This window comes from Schistocerca cancellata, chromosome 1 (genome assembly GCF_023864275.1).
Source record: "Schistocerca cancellata isolate TAMUIC-IGC-003103 chromosome 1, iqSchCanc2.1, whole genome shotgun sequence".
Taxonomy (NCBI): Eukaryota; Metazoa; Arthropoda; class Insecta; order Orthoptera; family Acrididae; genus Schistocerca; species Schistocerca cancellata.
The window spans coordinates 592,314,872-592,335,915 of NC_064626.1; the positions used below are offsets into that span (position 1 = coordinate 592,314,872).

General features: G+C 40.2%; 1 protein-coding gene across 1 annotated transcript in view; it reads right to left on the bottom strand.

Annotated features, from left to right (window-relative positions):
• Positions 1 to 19,476, bottom strand: part of LOC126181958 (uncharacterized) — a 104,227-nt gene extending 84,751 nt beyond the window's left edge. The window contains exons 1-2 of the mRNA XM_049924812.1: positions 19,118 to 19,476; positions 18,764 to 19,037 (exon numbers count right to left, since the gene is read on the bottom strand). Coding sequence (XP_049780769.1) covers positions 18,764 to 18,918 — 155 coding nt within the window. The 5' untranslated portion in view covers positions 18,919 to 19,037; positions 19,118 to 19,476. The remainder of the gene's footprint in view (positions 1 to 18,763; positions 19,038 to 19,117) is intronic.
• Between the last annotated feature and the right edge of the window lie 1,568 nt (positions 19,477 to 21,044).

The following is a 21,044-nucleotide window of genomic DNA, read 5'->3' on the forward strand; positions in this document are numbered from 1 at the left end:
TTTTGAAAAAAGTTCGAATCAGCCATCACCTATTAGTGACAATACTATATTGTGAGAGACGTTTAATGATATACCTCTCTAATCTCTAAATATATCGTATGGTACCATGGCCAGTGGACGTCAGTATTATTGATGATCACTTGTGTCCCGTTATGAACTATGTCTTTCACAACTGCCATAATAACTCCTGGAACAACAGTTGCGGGTAAACCTCAAGGAAGGTCGTGTTACAATCGTGTTGGTATCGAGCCCCCAAATTTAGCAGAATCGGTTCGCAGAACTGTGCGTTCCATTACCTCTGGATATCGAAGACTGTACTATTGAAAGGACCACCGTTACATGAGTATTGCAATGTTCCATCTGAGCGGTATTAAAAACGTCGTGACACGACAGCTTTTCGAATGTTGGTATCACAGTCATCTTCGCGTACCCGTTACGCAGTCCTGTAATGCGGATAGCATAATGCGTGGGAGGGTACTGTTGGTAGTAGTGTGCAGCAACTCGGAAACACAGCATATTTCCAAGTTGCTAGACACAGACCTGTTCGTTTCAAAGATGCCTGCCTTGTATCTACTAGCATGTAGTACTGCAATATTCCTCAAACTACTGTATCACGGTTCTGGCCGTGTGACACGGACGGTTATACTGGTAGGAGAAGCCATCGTCGTCGGAGAAGACATCAAGCATGAAGGGATGGAGGAAGACTGCAATAACGTTCATGTGGTTCACAGCTGGTATTGTGCTTTCGACTACAATCGCGGGTTCCACAAAAGCCCAGGTGCATTTCCGTCTTAGAATAATACTGCCGCCAGCGACCTGCGTCCGTGCCGCGAGGCATGTTTCGAGCAGCCATTCGCCTGAATGACGGCATGTCCGGGCGACAAAGTGAGATGCCGCGAGTAATAAGGCTAACGAACAGCGTCACTATATCAGCTGTGTATGGTGTAAATTTGTGTCCAACAGGAGGCGTGCTATGGAAGTCCGTGCGGTGGTCCTGACCACTGTGCAAGGATGCTGCAGCGGTCATCGCAACTGCCGACTAAACAGGAGACCTGGATTCGAATCCTGGTCCGGTATAGATTTTCAGCTTGCCCCATTGATACAAATCAATGCCCACTGGTACCTAATGTCTTTAATTACTTGTGTTATGATTCGTAGTGGCTGCAGGATCAAAATGGTTTCTGTTCTTTCGGACATGTCCGAAAGGACAGACACTACATATACTTCAATATAGTTTTTTCTCACGTCGAAGTGAGGGACGTTGTGTGTGATCTGAAACAACAGTTCGTTAATGTATCAGTCCCATCCGGACATTATTTAATCTGAAAGAGTTTTCGTCTTTCCTTCTCGGCTCAGATCGCCTGTAACGGACGCTTCAATGCTCACGGCAGTAGCATGCGGACAACCGACTAACATCGCCGTTCCCGAGATGCTTCTTCCCAGCCTCTGGCCCTTGATTAAGTCGCTTATGTCAGTTGATTTCCTCACTTGCAGCCCGTATTCTCTCTTGAATGACTCCGCATTTGTTTCTACTCCTCTTACATGTGCCTACTTTCCTTACCATGTCACTCGCCCGCAACTTCACAAGGCGGTACTCATCCTCGTGATGGACAGGCGTGATGAAGTTTTGGCCTTATCAATGTATGGCCGCCTTGGACCCAGTTGCATCAAGTCTCAGCCAGTTTTCGGCAACGGTTGATCAGTCACAGATAAGGTCCGTTCCACAATGGTTTCTGTGTCTCGTAAACACTTTTCCACGATGCGTACTAGAATTATCATGAACGAGAAGTTTTATACGTGATAGAATTAAGAAGAGTAATATAGTGATCTATTTTTTCCAGATTTGAATTCAGGTAAACGCCAACATTAATTGGTTTTGGTTCAAATGGCTCTGAGCACTATGGGATTCAACATCTTAGGTCATAAGTCCCCTAGAACTTAGAACTACTTAAACCTAACTAACCTAAGGACATCACACACACCCATGCCCGAGGCAGGATTCGAACCTGCGACCGTAGCAGTCCCGCGGTTCCGGACTGCAGCGCCAGAACCGCTAGACCACCGCGGCCGGCAATTGGTTTTGTTCAAATGACATCACAATTAGCTGATAAAACTGAAATGGAATAATATCTGTGGAAACTGAAGAAAATAAAATTTGTGATATGGCTAAAGATCAGATAGAGTTGAGTAATTATGACGAAAGACAAAAATAGTGAAAGGAAAAACAAGGCTGGAAAATAGTTACTGCAATAAAGGAACGAGAGCTGAAATTATCTGCCATTGTACGTGATATATTTCAACTGGTGATAACCAATGAGATCTTTCTAAATTACACGACGAGGGTCGAAGGAGGGAGGTACAGTGAAGAAAGACGGAGTGACAAAGAAGGTTATCTTATATTTAGGAAACAAATACTAGACTGGGATCTTGACTCTAATTTGTAAGTCAGTAGTAAAGGAGAGTTAACTGAAATTAAAAACAATAAAAAAGTGAATGAAATGCGATATGCCATATGTTGATTTTTAATCTTTCTGAGACTCTGACCATTGGACTATGAAAGAGTGTTGAGATTAATTAAATGGAAGAAATACTGGATCGCCAGGATAAAAGAAGAAAAGTGCAGGCCGCTCACGAATGAAATCTACAGGACTGCAAAGAAATTAATCCAGAACGGACTGGAAAGGAATTTAAGAAAGATCAAACAAATAACGAGGAAATAAGATGTGAAGATACGGAAGGAAGGAGGAGCACTGTTCGTGCAGTGGCTCCGTGAGGTTCAGCAGGGATGTGGGTTCGATCCTGTTTTCGCACATAGTTTTAAAGATTTTACGTACCTACTGCTTATAAGAAAGATTTAGTGTTACTTTGCGAGGGGAACTTCGTAACATACACTAACTGCAGTCGTAAGAGAGACGTATGTCAGAGGTGTAGTGAAGGTCTGTGGTCCGTCTACAGGTGCTGCAAGCGGGCTACATCTATCTGCTGTAAGGTTAACTCTGAAACTGAGGAGGCAATGTGTCCGATGGTAGGGGCACCTGTCTTGGACTCGTCTAGTCGTGGAAGCCTTCAGAAAAGTAAATCACAAGGAATCAACACTGAAGGGCAGTAGTTATGTACTTACTGTCTTGGAATATAGACAGCTGATACACAGTGACTACACGAAAAAGTGAAGTTCTACGATAGCTACCGTACCGTCCGTGCTAACTGTGGAGAGGCGAGATGTGAAGATGCAAAGTTCTACTTCACCGGTCTGAAAACAGCCGCTACAGGTTCGGCACACCTATGAGTGACGCCGAGGTAACTGCTTGTCCAGAAGAACAAGGGGTTTTATATGGTAGCATCTCTCGTCTCGACCTTCCCCTACGGTGAGCAAAGGTGGTCAATCCCAATCCGAAAGCATCGCGTAATTATTTGAAGCGTGCCTGTCTTCCTTCCTATCTTGTCATGAGAGAGGGTTGCTTCCATTTTTTAGCATAAATAATATTAACAATTGTCAACTGTAGGGAGTTTATTGCGGGCCACGATGACTGTCGTCACTTCTCTGCGGTGTGGGGACCCCCGTCTGAATGCGTTTGCTCAGCCATTCCTAAGCCTATAATAGTGCTCGGTTATGAATTCACACGAGTGGGACCTAGCAACTACGTGTTTGCAGCACGCCTCACAGAATTGTGTCTCAGAAACCTCGACGTGACCAACAGAGGCTCGTCGTTTAAGGTAGCAACTGCCTTTAACAGCTCCGGACAGGCGAGCCAGCAGAAGGTTTCTGGGATGGAGTTGTAGTCCGTAGCATCCACAGGAAGCGGGTACGAGTTTCTACTGTTTGTCCATCCGTACCAGTTTATGCTTCCGGTTTGCTGTCGGTGTCTCCCACATCAACACCAGCGGCAGCAGTCACAGATCACGACACTAGATCATAGATAATTTACACTACGATTTTTTTCGGAAATGAGATATCATATTATTGAGATGGAAGAGATTAGTGTGATAATCCTCAATTATCAGCTACTAGCTGGAAAAATAACTAAATAACCAATGTTCACAACTTTGCAGAAAGAGTTTAACTATCTAAATAAATATTCCTTTCACGTATTATTTCGTAAGGTACACAGAAAAACACATTATCTCAAACACTTTTTATATACTATGTGTGTGCACCGCAAGGGAATTGGTAAAAGTACAGAAACGCACGAATAATCTACATCCGCAGGAACAAACTTCAGATAAAAAGGAACTGAAACACTCCGAAAAACTTAAGGACGAAAGTAACTTTCGCATGATGTGTCACTGCCAAGTACCGGGTGGTTACAACTAAAGTGCAGCTACCCACGGGCATTCAGTGCGTGCTGTTATTATCGTACGCCAGTGAAACTTGGTAGATATGCTATTGCGTTATTGCATAACCGATTTAAAATTAGTTCCAGTTTTGATCATCATGTGCAAAACTGGCGCTGTACACTGTATGTTGGTATGACATACACGCTGTCATTTGACAGTGAGCAGTATAGTTATCGAGTAAAGAGACCGTGCGCTGATTGTGAAACTGTTTTACGTGAACGGCAGCAATTACAGTGCTGCATTGAGAGAGTAATTCCGCCTGAAAGGTCTGAGGAGAGGCCCGATGTTGTTATATGATTTAAACAAAATGAAATCGAAATTCGAAAACACGGGAGAGGTTAGGGTGGCATCTGGAATAGGAAGGCGTCCTACTCCGGTGGAAGCTACTGACGAGGTTGCTGTTGCTGTAACTGACCATGCAGCACGTGCCCCGGCAAGTGCTAGTGCTGTTGCAGTGTCACGAGAATTGCTCATCCCACGGTCAACACCACGGGAAGTTTTGCAGTCTATTTTACCATGGTACCCTGACAAGATCCGCACGGTGCAGCAACTGAAACTTCATTAGCCGCAGCAACGTTCTGATTTTGTTCTTTGGTTTCTGGCACCGATCGACGTTCGTGACGTATGGCCGGGAAATATTCTACTGGATGATGAATCATTTTAAACTACAGGCTGCAGTGAATATACGGAACTGCTGAATACAGGGTATTGTTAAACCACGTGTTTCTCACGAAGAGCCACTGCACTCGCAGCATTCCACTGTGCGGTGTGAATTCACATGCACCTTTATTCTCCGCCCACTCTTCTTTGAGAGAATGCGCCCAGAGGGCCTGTCAGGTGCACCATGACGTCTCCATTAATCGAGGCCTCCTTGTACAGTATATGATATCTGTTTTGGGAGAGCGCAACTGCGTGGAAACCATTGTTTTCACTTAAGATGGAGCAACACCTCACGTCGCTCACCCAGTGAACGTGTTATCTCCAGTATGGCCTGCAAGATCACCTGATCTGAATCCACGTCACTTTCCGCTCTGGCGATTTGTAAAAGAACGCTTTTAACAGGGACACGTTCAGTCTCTACCCGAACGGATGGCCAGTGTACGGAAACACCTTGCTCAGATTCCACCGGAACTGCTGCGAGCAACTGTTGATTACTTCATTTTACGGATACAGTATCTCATCGACTTCTCCGTTGCTCATATTGAACAAATTATGTAAGCTGCGGTTTATAATAAAATCGACATCATTCCTTTCTCTCTTCTCTGACGTTTTCTGACCACACCCCGTTCCTAATCCATTAGACGTAGAAACATTTTTATACATCTCTCTTGCATTCACAGAGCCAGATTTGCCAAAAATTGGAACTAATTTTTTTCCAGCGTCAGTCGGTCCGGCATTAATGTATTGGAACATACACCAAGTTTTGGTGCCATACGATGCTTAAAGCCTACACTGGACCTCCCTCAGTAGCTGCACTTTAATTATAAACATTTGGTGTAATAATATAGACGAATGAAACTTGGAGTACACAATAAATAGCTGTTACAATATAATACGTTAGGTGGATTACACAATAAACAGCTACTACAGTATAGTATTGTAGGTAACTGAAAAAAATACGCAACGAGGCGAATAGAAATGATTCTTTCATTCAAAGACACTACGATTCATGATGGTCACGTGGACGTTACAAAAGGCAGGACACGGTTCTTAATAAGGTACGTGAACACGACGAACGGTAATGCATGCTATGCAACGTGCTCGCATACTGGTCACAGGGTTACTAAGGTCTTCTAGTCGTAGATCGTTCCTTCCCCCCACCAGCGCGGTTCACATCTGCTGGGTGGTAGTTGGTGCAAATCTTCCAATCAATGCATCCCATGTGCTTGATGGCGTCTAAGCTGGGGTAACAGGCAATCCAGTCCCTTTCCCGAACATCCTTTCGTTTCAAGAGCTCCTCAACCCGCATAGTTCGATGTGTTCGTGCATGTCATCCATAAAAATGACGTCAGGGCCGAATGCCCCCCCCCCTCCCCCCTCCCTGAAAGGCGAACAGTGCCATAATAACGTTGCTGAAAGATTTGGACGTCAGTACGTTCGACTGACATTATGCCTCCCTATACCATAACACATAGACCACCAAAATGATTAGCCTCGACAATGTTCCTGGATAGATTACGTGCCCTAATATGATGAGGGATGGGAAAACGTAATGCAACCAGGAACATCGTCAAACTATTCTGTAGCAGTCTTTTCTATGTATGGCCGAATTTTAACAGAACTATATAACTTGGCAGTGATACATCATGTTATTTTCATCCTAAAGTTTTGCAAACCAGTGCATCAATAAGAGAAAGTTTCTGTTATAGTGTAAGTGTGTAAAGAAGAATTGCAACTTGTCACTGATGTTTTGCTTTATGTAGAAGACGAAATTTTAGAAAACTGTACACGAAAGAATGCATTGGAATAAAAATGAAGTTGTAAAAGTAACGTACATAAGTAATGATCACAGTGTACAGTCCTTTTCTACGATAAGGAAGTGATGCTGAATGAATTTGACACGCTATTTGACGCAGAATTTGAGCTGAAAATGGAAACCACGAATGAGATGGAAATAGTAAAACCAATGAATGAGTTCTGCTATCTATAAGGAGGAAGCAAGATTACACTAGACGGCCGAAACGAGGGAAACATCAAATGCTGAATGGCAGAGCCATACACTAATTTTATCAAAGGAAGAGCTTTCTCACTTACAGAGTTTTAGTGATATGTACGTATAGTCCGTGTCATTATGAGCAAGAGAAAATAATGACTGTAGGAAATGTGGACGAGTAGCATAGGTGGGCAGTCACAGTTTAGTACTATGGAAGAAATTTGAGAATGAGCTCAACTCATATCTATTATGTACTAAACCGATAAAACAGTGAGCAGCTCCCAGTTGCAGGTTGCCTGCCTAACGGCTTCAAGGGACAGCAAAATTTTCATTTTCTGTGTATCGTATAATTATTGCCCAAATTTAAAATGCTGACATCACATACTCATTAGGAGGTGTAATGCTACAAAGGTTTAGCACAACAGCTCAAATACAGAAAGCAGCATAATTCGCAGTGCACAAATTGTCCCGACTATATTCATCCAATATTTGAGAAAGAGAGCAGTTAGCGATTTCCAACATGCTTAACTTGAAATATTTAATATATTAACTCATTTGCAAAGTAATCAGACGTTTAAAGCTACTTCACACATGGAAGTTCGATTCTTTAAAGAAACGGGAATTTGGAAAAGCGGAGGGTCCTACCAGTTACCTGACACGTTCCACATCATTACGAAGTGTCGTACTCATGATCTATGGAACAAGTACTAATCTAATCTAAAGTATTAAATGAAGATATTGCAGAAAGAACAGGCGACGAAAGGAGTCTATGAAAACCTTTAACCGAAGACGAGATTAATGCGAACTTTTGTATCCACAGGTTTTTTTTTATATGCAATGGAAGAAATAACACATGATGAATTTTACCTGTAGTGAATGTTGTCAGCCCCATACAGATTTATCAGGATCTAAACGTTTAGCTCCTTCCGATTTAGTTACGAGTTAGAGCAACGATGTAAGTCGTTTCTAGGCACACCTCGCTATACTTCAAAACATTCTCGTCGTTCTTAAAATTTCCGAACATTCTACTTGCCTTGGAGAGTTAGTCTCATCTCATTACGCACCACAGCAATCACATGTTTATTGAAGCCACATTACGTAAGTTAGATGTTCCCTAGATCATTTGAACGATTCTTTTGCCTAAACGATGTCGGAAGAATCAGTGTACAGGACATGTACGTATAATTCGTGTTAACATTAATGAACAAATTATTAGTTATAGCTCAACTCAAGAAGTTGTCCAAGACAAATTATTTTAAATTAGATTTAAAACTTGCTTCGGTACCTGTCAGACGTTTTATGTCATTGGGCAGATAATCAAACATTTTTGTTGCTACATACTGAACTGCTCTCTGAGCTACTGATAACTTTAACGATGGATAATAAAGGTAATCTTTTCCCTCTAGTGTTGTACGTATGTACATTAGTGTCTTCTCAAATTGCAATGGAACGTGTATAAAGAATTTCATACGCGAATATATGTACTGTGGCGGCACAGTTGAAAAGCCTAGCTCCTTGAAGAGGTACCTACATGTCGTCTGTGGGTGAACACGACATATTATTCTTACAGCTCGCTTTAGTGCAATCAGTAATTTCTTTCTAAATGATGAGTTACCCCAGACAATTATTCTATACGACACTATTGAGTTTAAATATGCAAATACGTCGAGAGCCTGATACGTTTGTTTCCAAGATCAGCAATTATATGAAGATCAATAGAATATGAACTTAACTGTTTGAGAAGCTAGGTAATATGCGCCTTCCAGTTCTAGTTTTCATCAATATGTTCACCCAAAAATTCGGAGCATTTTACCCTGCTTACTGACTCCTACCCATGTGCTACGTCAATTGCTGGTATGACTGTTTGTTGTACAGAACTGAATGTAGTATATGTGTGTGTGTGTGTGTGTGTGTGTGTGTGTGTGTGTGTGTGTGTCAATTTTCAGGGAGCCAATTAATAACTCTTTGGAAAATATCATTTACCAGCTCTTCTGTTGCTTTCTCCCCAGTAGGATTTATTACAGCACCAGTATCGTCTGCAAAAGTACCAGCTTTGCTCGTTGAATGTTAAGTGGAAGATCATTAACATGGATAAAGAATATGAATGAACCCAAAATTGAACCCTGTGAGACTCTGTGTAATTTTTTTCCCCTGATCACTAAGGGCTTTCTACCTTTACGACTCTATCTAAATTATACAGCACAAACTTTTGCATTCTGTTTGTTAAGTATGATTCAGACCAGCTGTGCATAAAGCCATCAGATCCATAAAACTTGAGTTTTTCCAAGAGAGTATCATTATCTACACAATATTGGAAAGATCACAAAAAAGATACCAGTCGAGGACACATTATTATTCAAGACTTGTACTATTTTACGAGTGAGTGTATAAATAGCATTCTCATTCGATCAACCTTCTTGGAATCCAAACTGTGATACGCTAAGTAAATTGTTTCCACTTAAGTTTGCGACTACACTTGAGTGCATTACTTTTTCAAATACGAGGGTTGGAACTTAAATAGTGGCAACTATTTATTGACTACCGATACAAAAGTGTTACGTGTTAGTATCTGTTACTGTCCTTCAAAGTAGTCACCAGCGTTGTGTAGAGCCCGTTGCCAGCGATGTGGAAGCCGTAGTATACCGTTAGCAGAGCCTGTTCTGTTGATGGTGCGAATGGAGCAGTCTACTGCCTGGCGAATCTCTGGAACAGTTATGAAGCGAATGCCACCGCCAGTGCACAGTATTACTTTTCGTTTTTGGAGCATCACCTGCGACCAGCTTTGAGAAAGAAGCGGTGACACTTTCTGCGCAACGCCCCCATCATTTTGCACGACAATACACGGGCGCATACGGCGTTGCTCTGTGTGGCTGCTCTGTTCGGTCGATGGGACTGGGAAGTACTGTACCATCCACCATACTTCCCGGACTTAAGACCTTGTGAATGATTTGATTCCGAAATTGAAGGAACCACTTCGGGGCATTCGCTTCAGAACTGTTGCAGAGATTCGACAGGCAGTAGATCGCTTCATTCGCACCATCAACAGAACAGGCTCTGCTAACGGTATACTACGGCTTCCACATCGCTGGCAACGGGTTCTACACAACGACGGTGACTACTTTGAAGGACAGTAACAGGTGCAAACATGTAACTCTTTTGTATCGGTTGTGAATAAATAGTTGCCACTATTTAAGTTCCAACCCTCGTATTTTGCGAAAAGGTGTCAGTAAGGAAATTCGACGATAATTGTTTCAGTCTTATGAAGTAGTTTAATAACATTACATTTTAACCTGTCTGGAAAAATTCCTTGTGCCAGTGATGCAAAGGACATATCGCTAAGGACATTACTTTCTAAGCTGGAACAGCTTTTCAGAATTCTGTTTGAAATCCGTCTACCTCACAAGAGCTTTTGGTTTTTAGAATTTTTAGAATTGTATTAATTTCAGTGAAAGATGTTGATGCTACTTCTAGCTGCTTAAAGTTTTGTGGAATGACATTTTTAATGTATTATCTTCCTTCTTCAACTGAATCACTTTATCCTATATTCGTTGCTACGTTTAGAAAGTGACTGTTAAAAGTACTTGCGACTTATTAATTAGCAGTCACAACGCTGTCATTTAATTCAATTGTTATGGAATCTTGTAGCAAAATAGTAGTTAGACCCGTGACCGAATAAGTACTAAGTATCTTATCTGTCACTAGAAAGGATGACTCTCGTACATCAACACAGTCTTTGAAACCATATGTCCTGCTGGTTAGCTTAGAGCAAGGAAAGACTTTAATGTTAATTACACAAGTTAGCACTACCATGAGGTGCGCTTCAGTAGTAGATATTCAGCTCTCTTTTCAGTACAATAAAATGTTACGTAGCTACAAAATTACAGTTGGATACCCCGTAGCAAACATTTATAGAGCGTACTTCTTTCGAAGAGAGACTTTCTAAATGACGCATCTGCAGCATAAAGAAATGACCTTTAACGGGGACGACAGATCGAGAACGTGTAATATCAGCATTGCCATTAACTTATCTGATGTCAAGTTCACATGTTTCTCACATATTTCAGCTAGAAAAGAAAATAAACGGAATAGTTCTTGAAGTGTGTCTTCCCACCGACTGGAAGGTAACTGAAGACGTAGCAGTATATCAGCTGGAGAGGACTGTAGGGCGAAACTGTAAGGAGCTTGAACTCCGACCTTCCCAAACGTCAATTCCTTGTCTTAACTGCAGCGTGATTTTGCTCAGTCCTTTCAGAGTCCACAATCTTAACATTGCGTTGCTTCTCGCTGTTGAAGAGAAAGGAGGTGACGTACCTAAAATGTTGATTCGACACGCACAAAACACATCGATATCTCCGAACGGAGATTTGGGTCTTACATAATACATTACGTAATTTTATGTGACAAATTGAATTCGACTGGAAAGAAATGAGTAATTGCTGATTTCCTTTTTAATCCTCGCAGATTTCGATAAAGTCAAAGGCATGAAATTGCAACGGGGGAAACGTCGCAATAGACTAGAGAAACAAACAAAATAAAATAACTGAAATCATTGTGCAATCTGAAGTATAAAGTCGCCTATGCTACAAAGTGCCCAATTCCCTACATTTTAGATTATCTGCCTCTGAAAAAGGCTCCTTAAACGTAAAACATTCTGGGTTAAAAAGAAATTCACGTTCGCCAAATCATTCAGACGTATAGAATTTGTGTTACGTGTGATCTGTTGCATATTCTGTCTATAAAAACATTTAATTTCAAGTGCTACCAATTTATTGCAAATTTCGTTTTGCAGTCGGAGACGTAAGCATGTAATAGCCGCCAATTTTGTGTTACGAAAATTCCTAACATTTCCTAGTAATAGTTATATTGGTTATATTGAATAAGCTCTTGTTTCAACGCTATCAGTACTTGAATCATGAATTAGAAACGTAAATCCGACTCCTTCTACACAACTTAGTAGAAGTTCGAGGACTTTTTCAAATATTTAATACTACTCTACCGCATACTGATTTGTTCTTTATTTACATGAAACAGCTAAAATTAAACTGTTACTACGGTGGAAATTTTGAAACCTATTATCGAGCAGCAATTTCTATTTCAGTTTAATCCCGTACGCTGATAACATATAATGCAATTACGCGTCTAATCTTTTAAATCTTGTGATGTGTTATATAGCAGTCTCATCTGGTGGTAACGAATGATTTCTGCAATTCACAAAATCTCCAATAATTTCCTCGACTCGCTTTTATCAGCACTCCGTACCATTTTTGCATTGTGGTCTGTTTTACATTCATGTCTCCTTTATACAAAATATTTCATATTTTCACTTGAATTCAGCAAAGGCGTTTCTCATTTGAATTTTAAAACTCTGAAATTCTCTTATATCTTAATAGTGCGAAGTGCAACAACACCATTTCATCAGCTTCCGTACGAGCTACGAAGGGCAGCAAAATTTGTTGTCTATCGCCAAGGTATGGAAACTTTTGATAGCGTAGAACCTGTGGAAAGCGTTTATTTGTTTGTCCTTAGCGACAATAACGACAGTTGTTCAGCTCTGTGTCCTACCAGCATGTTCAACGGATAAAAAAAATTGTGTTTATCGTTCCAGCTGAAATATATCACCCCCCTTCCCCACCCCTCCCGGCCACACAAACAAGTACACACAGACACACACGCAAACACACTCGCACACGCTGTACATGGTATATGACCGGACTATTCCACAACTACAGCCAACGCGACACGAGATCCTTCTCGCTGTAACATTTGTTAATGCTTCTTTTCGTTTCATACTCATATGGAGAGCGACAAGATTGGCAGATTACTTACCTCTGTGCCACCTGTTATTTGTCTAAATTCATTTTCATTGTCTCTTTTGGAAGCAGTGTGTCAGTACCGAGTAATTCGTAAACGGACACTATTTCTTGGAAATTTTTAAATATATTTCCGCAAGAAATCTAGCGCCTATCAGTGACATTCTCCCGCGGGTATTCCTAACCTAAAACGATTCGTATTGACCTTCCTTGCATGAACAAGTCTTAGTGTGATCAGGAATGGCTACCATATTCTCGAGCAATATGACAGTATACATTAGACAATTGTTTTACAAGTAATGTAGCATGATCGCATTGTGTTCGACGTAAAAGTTAGTATTAACAATATTCAATAACACAGGGGAACCCCGTTTATGCTCTGCATAAGGAGTATTGCACTTGTATGGATAAACTCACCTCCAGGTTCTGGTGGCCGGTGTCGAATGTTCCAACACCGCGAGTCCTCTGATATCAAGAGTGCAGATCAACTAAACGTTAGGCAATATCTGCAGCACATTGATTAGTTAAATACTATCAAGATAGTGTTTCTAAAAAAATGCATCTCTCCCACTACCAGATGCGTAAGACGAAATAATTCTAGGTTTGAAGTGCTTACCTGCATATATCTGTTCATTACTGGTTTACTCCCAACGCACCATATTTCGTACCACTATATGCGACTGTGCTTAAAATAATTCCCTGGTAATGTTTTCTCACACATCTATCTCATATTGCCAGTACAAGCAATATATAAGAATAGACTGATTCGAATTCTGAAGTGCTTACCTCTGTGTATCAAACCGCTGCGGTTTGCTCCTGCAGTAGTCATTTTCCACGCAAGTAATTTCGCCTCTACTTACAGTAATTATCTGAGGATTTCTCTTGCTACACCGTTGGTTCTTCAGTGATTCAGTAAGGTTTGTAGAAAGAGTAAATAATTCAGCTTCAGGAAAGTATAGTTTTGTGTATCAGTTCGTTATTATTTTCTTCTCGTCAAAATTTTCCATGCAACTATTATGCGTCTTTAAATGTGAAAATACTGTATGCAATAAATGTGCTCTTCCTTTAATCATTCATGCTTGAGTATTTACGACTTTTTTTTAGACTTTTCATCCTTCAAGACTATTTATCAGTCATCTTCGCTGCTGCCGTTCTCAAGGTACATTACGAGTAAAACTGCCTATTATCTTAAAATCTTTTTTTTACTTAATTATCTCATGCTAACAGTCGTACAAAACAGCAAATAGCTTATAAATCAAGAGAAGTAATATTATGGTAAAAGAAACAACACACTCTGTAAAAGAAATCTATATTTCAAGAAATGCCAATAGCGAAAATTGTTTCAGTTGCGAGCAGTTTTGATATTGCTCAAGTTAGATGTGTGTTTACGTCCTCACTCACAGTTTCTGCAACATTACGATTTCTTTTGTAATATCGTGATAAATCATCCTATTTTTTAATGCAAAGTGTAGAGTAATATTTGAATCATCGCCTTTTTGCATGATGAAATTGATACTTACCGGAAACGTTATTAAATATGCACATTTACAAGCAAATCACCAGAAAAAATGATGAAATTCACTGATGAAAGTGTAAGCTGTCGTACGGCTTAGTCTAGTTTTTTTTTACGTTCTGGGGCGCTGGTTTGATGTGCTACACATCGGCGGACAAAGGTATCTTGCTGTTACTGTTCCTCTTAATCGTTTCATATAACAGCTTAGCAACTGAAAGGTCAACAGCTATCACGAGGTGTTGGCGTGACCAACGTGGGAAATAATCACTGATGTATTATTGGTCAGAGAGGTCTCTTCCTAGTGACGTGCACCAATCATTTGCCAGAACGCTTCTCGTTCTAATGGAAGACAATTTTTTGTATTTTTCTCTCTTTTTCTGCGTCCCCCACCCCTCGCCCATCCTCTTCCCATCCCCCCTCCTACGGCTACTATTTAGACCGACGTATTGCGTAAGTATTACTTCAGGCGTCCAGAAGAAAGGGGAAAGTGCTACTTTGTTTAGTCTCTGCTGCTCTGTAGGGATTTTTTAACATGAAATTCAAAGTTTCATAACAGATTTGTGAATACGTATTAGTACCAAATGCTACACGTTTTCCTTAACGACCTATAAGACATTTTTTGGAAGCACCTTCTGTTTAGTGTTATTATTAGCCTCGCGAGTTGTCGGCTGATTTTAATTTATGGTGTCAGAGTACACTCTACAAGGGATACCACAAACTGTCATTCAGAAATGGGTAAATGCAGAAACATACGGATATTCTCTCTCCCATGAAGCACTATTAGTATAAATGTAATTATCATTAACCCCAAAATAAGTAAAAATAAACTTACAGAAGTGTATATGAAATGCAATCTTTGAAAGGCGTCTAAATCTATAACACTAATCGCCAAATTATGTGCTCTTCTTGATTCCACTTGTATTAATTGAAATTGGTGAGCCGTTCATTGTTAAAAAAAAAAAAAAAAAAAAAATACTTAATTTTGTCTCCAATCCACTGTGTTCATAATCCTTTCTGTTGATATTCTTATACGTAGTAATTTATCCACTTCGTCTGATAGGCACTATTTATTAAATCTTCCTATGAATTGATGGCTGAAATATATAACTACAGTTTGCTCCTGGGAAAAACCATACAAAACGTAGGCACTGTGTCTGTTATTATCATCTATTAACCTTATTATATTCTCGTGGTGCGAATAAAAAATAGGCTGTGTAAGATTCTGTAAGATGAGTCACGAAAACTTTCTAAATTTATGTGAGAAACTCATACGCGAACTGTTTTCAAATTGATTATTTTAGAATTTCCCAGCTTAACGAAAGAAATTTTACTTCAGCACACAAACATAAATTTAGTCTATGCCCTAACATGTGTCACTAATAAGATCAAGAATTGTCACTCTCCTTCGCCAAAGAAATATTCAGGACAAAGAGTATGCTTGCCTGAAACACGAAGTGTGAGCTCTCAATTTCTACAGTGGTAACACTTATTTTCTGAAACTCGTTGGAGCGACATAAGTAAAACCAAGTTCTCTAGATGCTTTAGAGGTTAAACTCTGGACTTTGATTCAAATTCTTAGAAATTCCTCTGATATACGTTTTCCGTGACTCCTTCATTATGTAACATAAAAAGCATGCACTACTTAGACATAGTGTATCGATCTATAACAGAAAATATCATGAAAGTGAGATGCCTAAATTGGGTACCGAGAGGTGAACGCAAAATACATATTATGTGTGACTTCTGTTATTAGTGTGGTGCATACTTGAAAGTAAGGTAGTTATATTACATATTTAGCCTGTCTGAGAGCAAGTATTTTCAGTCATATGAAAGTTGAGGGAACAAACAAAGCACTTGGTACAAGTTACGGGTACCAAAAATTTCCATCTTTTCTTCAGCAGTACAATTTATACTGAAAACTATAACTAGTCGCCACTTGTGCCATAGTTAAGTACCGATTTTCTCCCGCTCGCATGTTTTCATTTAGAAGATTAGCAATAACAACATTTTTCAGCTGCTCAGATTATACATATAACCCAATTATGTTTCCTAGATGCTTCAGAGGTGAAAGCTGTGCTTTAATTCAAATTCCTGGAAATCCGTCTCATATACGTTTCTCGTAACTCCTTAATTATGTAACATGAAAAGCGCGTACATCTTATTCTTATTTATTCAGGTGGTGACAGGAGAAAGTACTAGACAACCATTTACAACAAATATATCCGTTTGTACATAGACACGTTCGTAACGGGTTCATAGAATGAAGTCCAGGTTTGAAATCTAGTCAGAAGTTCCTGCAGAGAAATTATAAGGTTCTTCCAGAGCCCCTTTTGAGCGCTCTGAGGGAGCATTGAAATGTATGTGACGCACAGCGTGAGGCGAGAGGGCTGCCATTCAGCCCGAATGCTCCACATCTGCACTAACGATTGAAGTTAAAATCAATCCAAGAAGTTGCGTGTGTGGTATTTTTAATGGGCAGCTCTTTGAACTCTGATATATTTGATATGAAGGGATTGTAAAGAATATCTAGCTCCTTATTTTCCCTGACAAAATGAATATCCACCCCTGTCTGAGGCGTCGTCAGTTATTTGCTCTGTGATCAAATGTGCAGCAGTTTTGTACATGAAGAGCACGAAGAGCAGTGTTGCGCGCAACTCTTTAATTGCAAACACCGGATTTTGTATTTCTGGAACATGATATTGTCCTTTCGAGCAGCCTTAAATAGTTTTAATATATTTTTCTTTTTCACTTAGCCAGAAGAATGTTTGTATGGTTGGTTACTGCTTCCATCCTCGGAAAAATACGTGGTGTACATTTCTATGAGGTTATACAAAACACTATTTTAGCGAAATATTTGGCTTAATCCATCACAGAAGAAGTCGTTTCCGCTAGAACATTCAACTTCAAACAAAAAAAGAAGTGATTCGAGTAGTTATACTTCACTATTTGCAAACTATAAATTGCTGCTGTGCCGTCACAGTCTCGTCAGTAGGAGACGATACATGTACTGCAATATTTGATTTTGTTGACTGTGAGTACATTAGCACAGTAGTCTAAGACCATACGTATAACAAGAAAGCTGTAAATGATTTTCCAGACAATAGGGGATTGAAGTAATAGCTCAAATATATCGAGCTTGTCTTTAAACTTACATTAGCCAGAAATATTACGTTCAAGTGACATTGATAAAAAGTAGCTTTCATAGTAAAAAGGTACGGGCAGAAAAATAGCAACGTAGGGAAAGGCTGTTAGCATTAATGAGAAACAGTACGGCAAAGTTTTATTAATTTACACCTGTCTTCAGAAATTATCATTTAGTTACAGATGACAGGCGGTCTGCGCACAATTAGTAAATGTTGTATACGCGAGAACAAATAGCGATTAGCTCTTTCGTGTTTGGTGGGATACTTATATCCCACTAAAGTAATACGCAGTTTTGACCATGGGAACATCCATATCTCGTAACTGCGTAGTGCTCTTATGTAGGGAGTTGCTTTCGTAACTTAGGAAAACATACTAAGGACCATAGAGTGGATGTATAGAAGGCAGTGAGCAGTCAAACGGTGCGGCGTGTGCACACAGTGTCTGTTTCACGAAAATCAGGTTCACATGAAAACGTGGAACTTGGTTCAAATGGCTCCGAGCACTATGGGACTTAAAATCTGAGGTCATCAGTCCCCTAGAACTTTGAACTACTTAAACCTAACTAACCTAAGGACATCACACATATCCATGTCCGAGGCAGGATTCGAACCTGCGACCGTAGCAGTCGCGCGGTTCCGGACTACAGCGCATAGAACCGCATGGCCACCTAGGCCGGCAAACGTAGAACTAGTCAGGTTTCTTGGGACACATGTGTCCCACTGCATCGGTTTCCAAAATCGGTCAGCTTAAATTTTTTTGTGAAAGTATATTATTTATCACAAACGAAAACTGTTTTCGATATTTTATTTTTCAAATATATACAAATGAAATTTGAATCATGGAAGGCTAAAGTATAATGCAAAGGCAACATGGACATGGGCTTGGTTTTCCGAACGCAACTGTTGTACTGTTGGAATTTGTGTTTAAATTTTCAGGCACTACATAATGTCAAATCTTATTAACAATGACGTAGACGAAGCAGTCATAGCAGGTAGAATACTATGGGTAAAGGCATAAGTAGGACTAACATATCTTATTTATTTACTGTACTGTACGTTTTATTTTCTGTGGTCGCGAGATCCATACATCTCACATTTGCGTGAGTAACATAGTACAATGTTATTTCGAACACCTGTAGCACAGAAAGGAAAGAACATGCCATGAATACGTCTATCAGCTTAGATGTATATATGTCCTATCTGCTGGAAGACAGATACTGAGTCTCCTCCATCCTCTATCAAGCCTACCATTGTTTTAAACAAGCGACACTAAAGAATATATTTTTAACTTAATACGAAGCGGACTTACCTAGTTGTGTAAGTAGGGAGATTGTATAACATACACAGAAAATTGACACCAAATGAGTACAAACCACCTATAACACTCGCGCACTTTTGTATGATGTTCTTTGTGCGTACGTTCGTCGTCCCCGCCACATTTGCTTCATTGATGTGTAAGATCATGGATCATTTATCTTCCATTTCGTAGTTCTGCCTCGCCTTACTATTGATTTAGATGATTTTGAAGATTGTCTTTCGTATAGCTTTTGTGTTGACTATACGGAGATGACGCTTTCCGTGCACTGTAGAAACATTCCACACAAGATTAAAAGTATATCAATAAGACCTGTTCATATGCGAGCACCATAACACGCACACTTACACTGATGGACAACAACTGTGTTGAGTAGACGTTCCATCCAATTATGCACACGAAACGGAGATGACCACAACCAACTCAGACACCTGACTGTCCACTGTCTGTTGTATCACGCCGTATCGCAACAGTAAGATGACACAAACAATTTTACGTTCCCTAACACAGTTAACAGAAATAAATTAATTACAGCAAAACTGTAAAAACTGTGTAAGCATATACTTTCGCGGTCATTGTTACAGCCAATAAAACTGTTTCATAGACCCAGAATAATTTTACTGACTGTAACAATGACCGCGGAAGTCTACGCTTATACAGTTTTTACAACGATGGCGATGCTGTGTAACAGAGCAACTGCTGACACAGTTCGTACTGCGTCTTCTCCAGAAATCGTGTGCCATATGTATAGAGCCCTCTATCCCTGAATCCCGCACATGGAGCGCATTACTGCTGCAGTCGGCCTTGTGCTGGTTGCACCAAGGATTCCAATAGCGCTCCACGTGCCGACGAGGCCACGTCGCTATTCTTCACTTTTGCACGAATTTGTAGGCCGTTCCTGCACCAAAATAAACACTTTTATCTATTATCTGTTCTACGTGAGCTGCTCGAAACTTTCGTGCGAATTTCCGTCCACGTTATCTTTGAGTGCTATCACCAATCGTAGAAGGGCAATGGTGTTCGAATTCAGGTCGACACCTTCCTTGTCCATCGGAGATTGTGACCCATCCCAAATTCTCTCGGCATCCACAGATTAAAACTGTGTGCCAAACAGGGACCCGAACACGTGGAAACTTTGCGACTAAGACCAATTTTCAGGAGTCCTTGCCCAAGTTTTCAGATCATAACCCTGCCATCATCGCGTCGCAATGGTTGAAACTAGGTCCAAAATTCAGCTGTAACATGATAAAATTTTGTATAAGCATCATATAGAAACGAAAATCGTGCAGATTAACAATGAATTCATAGAACTATATGATGAATTTGGATAGCTGAACACGAAGACAGGATGGATAGCAAGAGTGGGTTGGGTTGTTTGGGGAAGGAGACCAGACAGCGAGGTCATCGGTCTCATCGGATTAGGGAAGGATGGGGAAGGAAGTCGGCCGTGCCCTTTCAGAGGAACCATCCCGGCATTTGCCTAGAGTGATTTAGGGAAATCACGGGAAACCTAAATCAGGATGGCCGGACGCGGGATTGAACCGTCGTCCTCCCGAATCCGAGTCCAGTGTCTAACCACTGCGCCACCTCGCTCGGTGGATAGCAAGAAAATTAAGCATAGTTGTCATAACCTTGAAGATTTAATTCGTTATTTCTTCAAGAAAAATATGCCTCCCATCTGGTGAGGAATCTCTCTACGTCCCTTTGAGATTTTAGTTTATTGTCCCGTATTCTACCAAGTATTATTCGAAAGATAAAACTCCTTCCGTATATAATGCTTCTCTTCTTAATCCACATGTATCAAGCCAGCTGTATGCCTTAAAAATGTCATAGTAACTTTTAATTGCCTCTTGTATAATCTGTTTAACATTCAGTTTTCGCTGCTTTATGATACTCGGAGACAATCAACAGTTTATAAAACTTTACTTATGTTACTTTCTGAATTTGGTCTTCTAATGTCCTGGTAACTGTACCACACATCCGCAGAAATTTTTTAATCTCGATTCTGACGCAATTAACATACATTATATCTTCGTTAATTGAAATTGTGTCCTCGCTCTATAATTTTAGCTTTGAACTATTTTTCCATAACAGGATTTTCTTACAGGTATATTCAGATTAAAATCTTTGTCTATATTTGCAGAGATCATCCACTTTTAACTGCAGGTTGCTTCCTGAATAGCTAAAAATAACGCGATCGTCTGGAAATGAAAGAGTCTCTAAAATCTCATTCGCAATTTGAAAATATCTGTCAGATTATTTCAAAGCACTTTGT